Source organism: Delphinapterus leucas, chromosome 1, assembly GCF_059928025.1.
Source record: "Delphinapterus leucas isolate spDelLeu-1000000601 "Yukka" chromosome 1, BTC_Dleu_Yukka2, whole genome shotgun sequence".
Classification (NCBI taxonomy): domain Eukaryota; kingdom Metazoa; phylum Chordata; class Mammalia; order Artiodactyla; family Monodontidae; genus Delphinapterus; species Delphinapterus leucas.
In genome coordinates this window covers 115,217,771-115,230,060 of record NC_143129.1, presented here as the reverse complement: position 1 = coordinate 115,230,060, position 12,290 = coordinate 115,217,771, and the positions used below count along the sequence as shown (strand labels likewise).

The following is a 12,290-nucleotide window of genomic DNA, read 5'->3' as shown; positions in this document are numbered from 1 at the left end:
GGCTATTCGGGGTCTTTTGTGTTTCCATACAAATTGTGAAATTTTTTGTTCTAGTTCTGTGAAAAATGGCAGTGGTAGTTTGATAGGGATTGCATTGAATCTGTAGATTGCTTTGGGTAGTAGAGTCATTTTCACAATGTTGATTCTTCCAATCCAAGAACATGGTATATCTATCCATCTATTTCAATCATCTCTAATTTCTTTCATCAGTGTCTTATAATTTTCTGCATACAGGTCTTTTGTCTCCTTAGGTAGGTTTATTCCTAGATATTTTATTCTTTTTGTTGCAATGGTAAATGGGAATGTTTTCCTGATTTCACTTTCAGATTTTTCATCATTACAGTATAGGAATGCCAGAGATTTCTGTGCATTAATTTTATATCCTGCAACTTTACCAAATTCATTGATTAGCTCTAGTAGTTTTCTGGTAGCATCTTTAGGATTCTCTATGTAGAGTATCATGTCATCTGCAAACAGTGACAGTTTTACTTCTTCTTTTCCGATTTGGATTCCTTTTATTTCCTTTTCTTCTCTGATTGCTGTGGCTAAAACTTCCAAAACTATGTTGAATAAGAGTGGTGAGAGTGGGCAACTTTGTCTTGTTCCTGATCTTAGTGGAAATGATTTCAGTTTTTCACCATTGAGGATGATGTTGGCTGTGGGTTTGTCATACATGGCCTTTATTATGTTGAGGAAAGTTCCCTCTATGCCTACTTCCTGCAGCGTTTTTATCATAAATGGGTGTTGAATTTTGTCGAAAGCTTTCTCTGCATCTATTGAAATGATCATATGGTTTTTCTCCTTCAATTTGTTAATACGGTGTATCACGTTGATTGATTTGCGTATACTGAAGAATCCTTGCATTCCTGGGATAAACGCCACTTGATCATGGTGTATGATCCTTTTAATGTGTTTTTGGATTCTGTTTGCTAGTATTTTGTTGAGGATTTTTGCATCTATGTTCATCAGTGATATTGGCCTGTAGTTTTCTTTCTTTGTGACATCCTTGTCTGGTTTTGGTATCAGGGTGATGATGGTTTCGTAGAATGAGTTTGGGAGTGTTCCTCCCTCTGCTATATTTTGGAAGAAATTGTGAAGGGTATGTGTTAGCTCTTCTCTAAATGTTTGATAGAATTCGCCTGTGAAGCCATATGGTCCTGGGCTTTTGTTTTTTGGAAGATTTTTAATCACAGTTTGAATTTCAGTGCTTGTGATTGGTCTCATATTTTGGTTCATATTTTCTGTTTCTTTCTGTTTCAGTCTTGGCAGGTTGTGCATTTCTAAGAATTTGTCCATTTCTTCCAGGTTGTCCATTTTATTGGTATAGAGTTGCTTGTAGTAATCTCTCATGATCTTTTGTATTTCTGCAGTGTCAGTTGTTACTTCTCCTTTTTCATTTCTAATTCTGTTGATTTGAGTCTTCTCCCTTTTTTTCTTGATGAGTCTGGCCAGTGGTTTATCAATTTTGTTTATCTTCTCAAAGAACCAGCTTTTAGTTTTATTGATCTTTGCTATCGTTTCCTTCATTTCTTTTTCATTTATTTCTGATCTGATCTTTATGATTTCTTTCCTTCTGCTAACTTTGGGGTTTCTTTGTTCTTCTTTCTCTAATTGCTTTAGGTTCAAGGTTAGATTGTTTATTCGAGATGTTTCCTGTTTCTTAAGTTAGGACTGTATTGCTATAAACTTCTCTCTTAGAACTGCTTTTGCTGCATCCCATAGGTTTTGGGTCGTCGTGTCTCCATTGTCATTTGTTTCTAGGTATTTTTTAAATTTCCTCTTTGATTTCTTCAGTGATCACTTCGTTATTAAGTAGTGTATTGTTTAGCCTCCATGTGTTTGTATTTTTTACAGATCTTTTCCTATAATTGATATCTAGTCTCATAGTGTTGTGGTCAGAAAAGATACTTGATACAATTTCAATTTTCTTAAATTTACCAAGGCTTGACTTGTGACCCAAGATATGATGTATCCTGGAGAATGTTCCATGAGCACTTGAGAAAAATGTGTATTCTGTTGCTTTTGGATGGAATGTCCTATAAATATCAATTACGTCCATCTTGTTTAATGTATCATTTAAAGCTTGTGTTTCCTTATTTATTTTCATTTTGGATGATCTGTCCATTGGTGAAAGTGGGGTGTTAAAGTCCCCTACTATGAATATGTTACTGTCGATTTCCCCTTTTATGGCTGTTAGCATTTGCCTTATGTATGAGGTGCTCCTATGTTGGGTGCATAAATATTTACAATTGTTATATCTTCTTCTTGGATCGATCACTTGATCATTATGTAGTGTCCTTCTTGGTCTCTTCTAATAGTCTTTATTTTAAAGTCTATCTTGTCTGATATGAGTATTGCTACTCCAGCTTTCTTTTGGTTTCCATTTTCATGGAATATCTTTTTCCATCCCCTTACTTTCAGTCTGTATGTGTCTCTAGGTCTGAAGTGGGTCTCCTGTAGACAGCAGATATATGGGTCTTGTTTTTGTATCCATTCAGCCAGTCTCTGTCTTTTGGTGGGAGCATTTAGTCCATTTACATTTAAGGTAATTATTGATATGTATGTTCCTATTCCCATTTTCTTAATTGTTTTGGGTTTCTTATTGTAGGTCTTTTCCTTCTCTTGTGTTTCTTGCCTAGAGAAGTTCGTATAGCATTTGTTGTAAAGCTGGTTTGGTGGAGCTGAACTCTCTCAGCTTTTGCTTGTCTGTAAAGGTTTTAATTTCTCCATCAAATCTGAATGAGATCCTTGCTGGGTAGAGTCATCTTGGTTGTAGGCTTCTCTCCTTCATCACTTTAAATATGTCCTGCCAGTCCCTTCTGTCTTGCAGAATTTCTGCTGAAAGATCAGCTGTTAACCTTATGGGGATTCCCTTGTGTGTTATTTGTTGTTTTTCCCTTGCTGCTTTTAATATGTTTTCTTTGTATTTAATTTTTGACAGTTTGATTAATATGTGTCTTGGCGTGTTTCTCCTTGGATTTATCCTGTATGGGACTCTCTGTGCTTCCTGGACTTGATTAACTATTTTGTTTCCCATATTAGGGAAGTTTTCAACTATAATCTCTTCAAATATTTTCTCAGTCCCTTTCTTTTTCTCTTCTTCTTCTGGAACCCCTATAATTAGAATGTTGGTGCATTTAATGTTGTCCCAGAGGTCTCTGAGACTGCCCTCAGTTCCTTTCCTTCTTTTTTCTTCATTCTGCTCTGCAGTAGTTATTTCCACTAATTTATCTTCCAGGTCACTTATCCGTTCTTCTGCCTCAGTTATTCTGCTATTGATCCCATCTAGAGCATTTTTAATTTCATTTATTGTGTTGTTCATTGTTGCTTGTTTCATCTTTAGTTCTTCTAGGTCCTTGTTAAATGTTTCTTGCATTTTGTCTATTCTGTTTCCAAGATTTTGGATCATCTTTACTATCATTATTCTGAATTCTTTTTCAGGTAGACTTCCTATTTCCTCTTCATTTGTTAGGTCTGGTGGGTTTTTATCTTGCTCCTTCATCTGCTGTGTATTTTTCTGTCTTCTGCTTTTGCTTATCTTACTGTGTTTGGGGTCTCCTTTTTGCAGGCTGCAGGTTCATAGTTCCCGTTGTTTTTGGTGTCTGTCCCCAGTGGCCAAAGTTGGTTCAGTGGGTTGTGTAGGCTTCCTGGTGGAGAGGACTAGTGCCTGTGTTCTGGTGGATGAGGCTGGATCTTGTCTTTCTGGTGGGCAGGTCCACGTCTGGTGGTGTGTTTTGGGGTGTCTGTGGACTTATTATGACTTGAGGCAGCCTCTCTGCCAATGGGTGTGGTTGTGTTCCTGTCTTGCTAGTTGTTTGCCATATGTGTCCAGCACTGTAGCTTGCTGGACGCTGAGTGAAGCTGGGTGCTGCTGTTGAGATAGAGATCTCTGGGAGATTCTTGCCGTTTGATATTATGTGGAGCTGGGAGGTCTCTTGTGGTCCAGTGTCCTGAAGTTGGCTCTCCCACCTCAGAGGCACAGCACTGACTCCTGGTTGCAGCACCAAGAGCCTTTCATCCACACGGCCAAAGATCTGTGCCCCAGCTCATGGCAAACTTGAGGTGACTCGAGCCGTCTGGCTGCCCCGCTGTCCGTCCATCTGTCGGCTCTGCAGTCAGTCTGTCTGACCTCCCAGTGACAGGCTCGCAGCTCAGCTGCTCAGCCTCCAAACGTGCCGCCACCGCTGGTTTCCCCAGTGAGGGAGAAAGACGCGACTCTTTTTGAATTATTGGCCTAACAGCATTTCTGTCAAGTTTCCACATTTTGGCCCATTACAGTTAGAGTCTGGCTTCTCTATATGGTCTTTTGTTATAGAGTTGCCCTCATAAATGTGATTTTGTGTGTGGGTGGGCAGTGTAATAATTATTATATGAACAGCAAGCCATTCAGAAAAAAATTCTGAGATTTAATAATTATCTTTGCTGAAAATAGAAATATGCGAAGTTTTAACAGTTCCAGGCAAACAGAACCAAATTTGACTTTATGAAACCAGGAAGGCACTAAAAATTATATTCACAGCAAAATATTCATTCTTATAATTAGGTGCCCATGACACATGCTGATTTCCAAAACATACCAGCCACAGTACAACAGGGCAATAATAACAGACAGGTAAAATACATTATACAAAAAAAAAAAACACAATTAAAAACACATGAAGATAAACTTACTGGTTCTCCTGCAAATCCCCTGTCTCCTGTGCTCCCAGGGGGTCCTTGTAAACCCTGAATAAACAAAGGCAAAACTTGAAGAAAAAGTGATGCTTGAAAATGTTTTAGTCAGTTTCCCTACCTCAGCTTTCCCTCAAGATCCTCCTATCTAATTTTTCTGTCTACCTCTATTTGTTTTTTCTTTTGTGGCAAAATATGCCTAAAATAAAATTCACCGCTTTAGCAATTTTTAAGTGTATAGTATGTGTAAATTTACAGTACTGTGGCATTAAGTATATTCACATTGTTGTGCTACCATCACCACCACCTATTTTTAGAACTTTTTATGTTCCCAAAGTGAAACTCTGTACCTATTAAATAACTCCCTATCCCCTACCCTCTTCCCCTGGCAACACATGACTCTACTTTCTGTCTCTATGAATTTGACTACTTTAAGTACCTTATATAAGTGGAATCATACAATATTTGTTCTTCTGTGTCTGGCTTATTTCATGATGTCTTCAAGATTCATCCATTTGTAACATGTGTCAAGACTTCCTTCCTTTTCAAGGTTGAATAATATTCCCTTGTATGCATATACCACATTTTGTTTATCCATTCATCATCAATGAACACTTGGGGTTTTCTACCCTTTGGATACTGTGACTAATGCTCCTATAAACGTTGGTGTACAAGTATCTGTTTTTATCCCTGCTTTCCCTTCTTTGGGGTATATACGAAGAAGTGGAATTGATGGATTATACATAATTCTATGTTTAACTGTTAGAGGAGCTAGGCATACTGTTTTCTATAGCAGCTCCACCATTTTACATTCCCACCAGCATAGCACAAGTATTCCCATTTCTCCACATCCTTGCCAACACTGGTTATTTTTTCTGTATATATAGGTGTGTGTGTGTGTGTTTAATAATAGTCATTCTGGATGGGAAGTGGTATCTCAATATAGTTTCGGTTTGTATTTCCCTAATAACTAGTGATACTGAGCATATATTCATATATTTATTGGCCGTTTGTATATCTCCTTTAGAGGAATGCTTACTCAAGTCCTTTTGCTCATTTTTTCATTGTGTTGTTTATTATTTTATTGTTGAGTTGTAAGGGTTCTTTATATCTACCTGTATTCTTTATATTTAATCTCCACTCCTATACAGTGACAAATATTTGTCATCCAGAATTATTTTAGATTCGGATTCTTTTATACTTTTAATATCAATATAAAAAGTTTTTTTCAAAAATAATATACTTGTGATGTATTAATAAGTACGACTTATGCCCTCATAACCTGGGAAGGCACAAAGCTCTCAGAACCTAGATGACCAGAAATGATCAAATTGGACCTCTCCAATGTTCTTTATTTTCCTCCATTTTTACATCATGTCACCTATGGTACCATAAAATTTAGTCTTAGATATGGGGGTATATTCTAAAATGGTATGTAAAACTCTAAATTAAATTGCAGGTCCTCTTTGATCCTTCCATTTAAAGATTAACTGAGCATGTACTGTGTGCCAGACACTGATGACTACTAATGATGTATAAAATACTGCCCTTGTTTATTTGCAATTTGCTTCTTCTACTCTTCTACATTACTGACCTTGGGAAGTTTCGCAATTATACAGCAGATCACAATTACCATTTTATCTTAAAATTGAAATCTAAAAAATTATGATATTACATTAGAAGTAAAGGCATTCAATATTTCTAGGAACAAAGAATATTCTAAGTTATGATTATCAATGCTATGTTTAGTTACATATGATTGTCTGGTTAGATAAAGGGAGATATGCAAAATCTCATGGACTCCTATTGGAGTAAGACCATGTTTCAATCATGAAAATCATCTGCTACTCATGTACTCCAGACTCCTAAATTAAGGGATCAATATAAGGGATCCCTCTGTGCCTGGTATACCAATTGCACATACAGCAAGAGTTCAGAACCTTAAATAATGTCTGCCCAGTTTGCTTTGTAAAGTGTATTTGTACACAATATTAAGCTTAATATGTACTTGTAATACTGTTAATGGTGCATAAATGCTGTTAGGCAAAGCTATGAAATGACCTAAATGGATTCTAATTATTTTTATTGGAGATGAAGAAGAAAAGCAAAAGCTGGCACAAAATAAAAATTCCCTTTAAGGCTTTTCAGGTGCTACTGAAATACATTATTTGTAGTACAACTCCTTGCTCTGTGATGCATCTCAGCAATTATGACAATGATGACCAGGAGGATAATGACTACGGTGGTTGCTATTTATTGAGAGCCTGTGCTGAGCACATAATGAGCATCATTTGTCATAACTATAAAAGGTTTCTCATTTTAATGATAGGGAAACTGAGGCTCAGAGAGGTTAAATAATTTGTACAAAGTCAAAACAGCTATAAGTGACAGAACCAGAATCTGACCTCGAATGTGTCTGACTCCAGTGCCATGGTCTTCCACTACACTAAACTGCTTTTTACTGAATTCCATGAGAAATCAAGCATTCAATGCCTTTCCATTTTAAATAAACATGTTTCGAGCATCATCAAGACATTTTATGAGAATAAGCAAGGGAGTATATAAATGTTATTTCTACTGCCACACTTTCACTGTAGGATCATGAAAATGTGTGCATTCTGCTTCATTGTCTGAAGAACGGGAAAGAATAGAGTTAATTCTGTATACTTTTTGTATTGTAAAGATTATGAAATAAATGCTTCTCAAGTATTCTGAGTTACTACAGAGAAAACTATATTTAAAGAAGAAATGCTAAGTGTTTCCACTTCCAATATTGGCCAAGTTGCTCCTATCAAACTAATCTATATAGAGATAACTATAAACCCAAGACAAAATATTAGAAAGGAAAGATATGAAAGCACTGGAGAAAGACCAAAAACGGTCAGGAACTAGAGTAGTAGGGTCTACACTTGAAAGAAGGAATGACACTAGGTGAGCTTCTGATATTTTTATATGGATTTTAGCCAGACGAGAAGCCATACAAGATGATTAAGATAAAGTAGGATAGAAACCTTCAGTCTTATTGGCATGGAGGACCCTAGGGCAGAATTTGAAGTGACCATAGATGGTGAAAAGTGGTGAAAGAAAGAGCCAAAGAGGAGCCTCATATTGCAAATATAAACTCTGCTTATAGCTCTTGCTGACATTTAAGGTTTGTGTTGGTATGGTAGACTCCAAGTAGCTCAGACAAGGCTAAAAGAAGTTAATAGAGATTTCAGCAGCCACCTACCACAGAGGAGAGAAAACTTGGAGTTTTACCAGTCAAGTTAACTGCCTGCCAAGTTAAAAACAAAACAGTACTCTTCAAAGAAATATAACAGACTTTAGAGTTGCTAAAATGTTCAAGATACAATTCAAAATTATCAGACAGGGAAAATTTCCCATATTTATAAGAAAAGGAAATTAATGGAGACCAAACTCAAGATTACAAAGATGTTATTATGTATCACACAACGATTTTAAAGTAGTTAGTATAAATATGCTCAATAATGTAAATAAAAATGTACTCATGATGAATAAACAAATAGGAAATCCCAGAAGAGCATTTGTAAAAAGAAACAATGACAATTATAGAGCTGAAAATTAAATATCCAAATAAAACTTAAAAATACAATATCATAAATAAAATTTTATTGAAAGGCTTAACAAGTTAGAGAAGATAGATTCTGGTTGCCCAATTGGAAAAAACAAACAAACAAACAGGAAAAAGAAAGGTTGAAATAGGAATGAACAGGGCCCCAGGGATCTAAGGTAATCAAAATGACTAACATATATTTAATTAGAATACAAGAAGGAAAGGAGAGAGAAAATGGTGTAGAAAAAAAATCCTAAAAAAAAGAAAACTTTCCAAATTTAGTGAAGGCAAATTTATACATGCAAGAAACTCAGCAAACATTAAGCTGGATAAATGTGAAGAAAATCCATCTAGACACATCATAGTCAAACTACTGAAAGCCAAAGATAAAGAGAGAATCTTGAAAGCAGCCAGAGAAAAATGATACATTATATGCAGAGGAATAATGATAAAGATAAGTGTGGACTTCTCATCAGAAATAATGCAGGCCAAAAATAAATGGCATGTCATCTTTACAATGCTGAATGGAAACAAACAAACAAAAAACCCTGTTGACCCAGAATTCTATAACCAGTGAAAATATCCTTCAAGAATAAAGGTGAAATAAAGAAAAACTAAAAGAATCCATCACTAGAAGAACTTGACTATAAGAAATCTAAAGGAAGTTCTATAGGCTGCAGGGAAGTATACCACTTAGAAATGTGCATCTGTAGAAAGGAATGAAGAACACCAGAAATAGTAAATGCATGGATAATTTTAAAAATCACTACTTTCCTCCTAAATATCTCTAATTTATGTTTCATTTATATTAAAGTAGAATTTTAACTTTGCAAAATGGGGTTTATAACTTATATAGATATAAAACAAATAGAGCATATAAGACAGGATGCTAGTAAACAGGCCTCTATGGCTGCAAGTTTCTTACAACTGTGTTAAGTATTACTGTATTGACTCTAAATAGACAGTGGAAAGTTACAATGTGATCCCTAAACCACGGGTTGGCAAACTACAGTCTGAGGGCCCAATTTGGACCATCACCTGATTCTGTAAATAGTTTTTTTTGAATAGTCATGCTCATTGCTTTATATACCGTCTATGGTTGCTTTCACACTATGATGACACTAGAGCTGAGTAGTTGTGACAGAGACCATACAGCCCACAAAGCCTGAAATATTTTGTGGCACTCTACAGAGAAAGTTTACTGACTCCCGACCTAGAATAACCACTTAAAAGTAATAATGAGAAGTAGAGCTAAAAAGCGAATAGTTAAATTAGAGTGGAGTTCTCAAAATCATTCAGTGCCTAAAGAAGGCACTGCACACCACCACTGCCGCCACGACAGAGGAGAAACAGCCATAAAAATGGTAGACCTAAATCCAACCACATCAATAACTACATTAAGTGGAAATGGAGCAAACACGAATTAAAAGGCAGAGGTTTTGGGAATGAATAAAAAGGCAAGATCTAACTTTAAGACATTCACTTTAAACATCAAGGCACAGATGGTTTGAAAACAAATGAATGTAAAAGATATGCCATGCAAACAGCTAGAGAGACTTACATATCAAATAAAGTAGATTTCAAAACAAACAGTATTACCAGGGATAAAAAGTATTACCAGAGATATAGAGGAACATTTTGTAATGATAAAAGGCTCAGTTGATTGGGAAGACATAGTAATCATAATGTGAATACTCTAAAAATAGTTTCAAAATACATAAAGCAAACTCTGACAGAATTAAAGAGAGACACGGACAAATACAAAATCATAGCTGGAGAATTTAATACCCTTAACTAATCAACTGAAAGAATATCTAGATAAAAATCAGTAATGTATGAGCTGTTATAGTTTTTATAAGATTTAGAAAACTAAAAAGTTACTCAGGCTTTATCACCTTAATAACACAATGAATCATATCCTTTCTTCTTGATTCGCCCTTTGAGTCAGATATACGTGTGGATGGAAGGCAAGTATAGGAAACAATGTTGGCCCACAGACAAATATACTTCTGTTTATCTGGACTAGCAGAGTACTATATGTGTTACCAATTTCCTTGTAATACCTAGCTTTAGAATTATGACAATTTAGAGATGTATCTTTATGTTACAGATGAAGAAAATATGATCCAGAGAGCTAACCAATCTAACCAAGACTATACAGCTATTAGGAGCGTGCACTAGAACAAAGGTCAATCTGATCTCCAGTGTATCTTTCTATTATACAGCACTGCCTGCTTGTTGACAGTGCATAAATGATGAGAGACGCTGAGATTACCGTGCAGGATCAAATAAATCTTTGGGGCATCTGGATTTTTTGGATTAATTGATCCAAGCTTCCCTCAGATCTCAAAAGTCTCTTTCAGTTCAATCAAGACCGAGGAGACAATGTAGGTATAAAGTTAAGTAAACCTCAACAACTAGTATTAACTCATGATTTACTGTCCCTCACTAAGGTAACTTTACTCTTCCGGTAGTCTATGAAACTTGTTTGCCATAAGCTACTGTTACAAAATGGTTCTAGTAACTTTTATTTGATTGAGAAAATCAAATATCAAATTTTACATTTATCCATGCATATCTGATAGGCTGAAAATGAAGGTAAAACTCTAAGGAATGTCAACAATGTACAGAATGAGTAAGTAATTTTATTTCTCTTGGCCTCATTTTTCTAAAGTAAGAGGAATGGACCTGATAAATTCCAAATTTCTCCACTCAACTACAACATATTGGTTTTGTATACAGTGTAGCAAAGTGGAAAGAATCTCCAGAAACACCATTTACACTGATATAATAGAAACTTAGATGATGAATATTAATACTCAAGGAATGTTCTTTGGCGATGACTTCAATTAATAATATAATGTCACACACAAGTTCTTTCCCTGGATACAGTCATTTTTCTCTTTTAAGTCTCTGCTACTTTAGATTTGACCATTGGTAAATATAATGCTATTACGGGAAACAACCGGCAGGGGGCAGCAGATTTCATAGAGGAACAAGTAAATGCAGTGACATTAGTGATAATTATTACAGCAGCTAAAACATTTTTGTCCTCTCCTTTTCTGACTCTTCAGTTGCAGTATATTTAAATTATGATCTAATTTAATAACTTTAAATTATACATATATATATGACAAATCAAAATGTCATTAAAAATTATGATTACAAATGGAATTAAAAACCCATACATTTAAGCTCATGTGCTCAAAATTATATATGTATATATGTGTAATATATATGTATGTGTGTATATATATTTTTCTTTCTTAAAAAGTAAACTTTACTCCCCCTCAGTTAGTGATGATAACCACAGAACTTGTGTTCCAGAGAAGAAATTGTATAATTCTGAGATTTTTGATGGTAGGAAAATATTTAGCATTATATAGTATTAAAAACTCTTAGAGCAGTGCCATGGGAAAACATGATGACACACATAGCTCCACACTCCAAGGGTGCAAACAACACTCAAGGTGAGTTAAAATGAAACTAGGCAAGAAGCCTCAAAGAAGTTTCTTATGTTAGCTTTATTAATATTCTGTTATATTTACATGACATCATACCACTTTATCTTGAAATGGATTTTACAGAAAAACTATGATAGCAGAGGTGAAGTAAAAGTATCAGTTATCACCACCGGTTTATAGATAGGTACAAAAAAGGCCCAGATTGAGTAAGCAATTTGCCTCAATAAAAGACTGACCCAAGGACTGAAGGAGGAAAAGAACTTGTATTCTCTTAGTCTAAAATACTGATTACTAAACAAGAGTTGTATCAGAGAATAAAGTGGATAAAATTTGCTTATAGCTTGGCAATTTTTAATTACTTACTTGTTTCCCTTGAACTCCTCTCTCTCCAGGGTTTCCAGTCTTACCCTACATAAGAAAGAAAATGCCTGGGTCAAGCAACTCCCTCCCCAAATATGAATCACACACCAAGAAAAATGGAAGATATTATATGTTCATCTTTAATGTGAAATATTTTACTACTTACAATAAGACCATAAGGCCCTCTTTTTCCTTGATCTCCTTTTTCACCCTAACAAGAA

At 35.3% G+C, this 12,290-nt stretch overlaps 1 protein-coding gene across 1 annotated transcript in view; it reads right to left on the bottom strand.

Annotated features, from left to right (window-relative positions):
- Positions 1-12,290, bottom strand: part of COL24A1 (collagen type XXIV alpha 1 chain) — a 430,389-nt gene that overhangs the window by 135,079 nt on the left and 283,020 nt on the right. The window contains exons 30-32 of the mRNA XM_022580934.3: positions 12,236-12,280; positions 12,073-12,117; positions 4,672-4,725 (exon numbers count right to left, since the gene is read on the bottom strand). Coding sequence (XP_022436642.2) covers positions 4,672-4,725; positions 12,073-12,117; positions 12,236-12,280 — 144 coding nt within the window. The remainder of the gene's footprint in view (positions 1-4,671; positions 4,726-12,072; positions 12,118-12,235; positions 12,281-12,290) is intronic.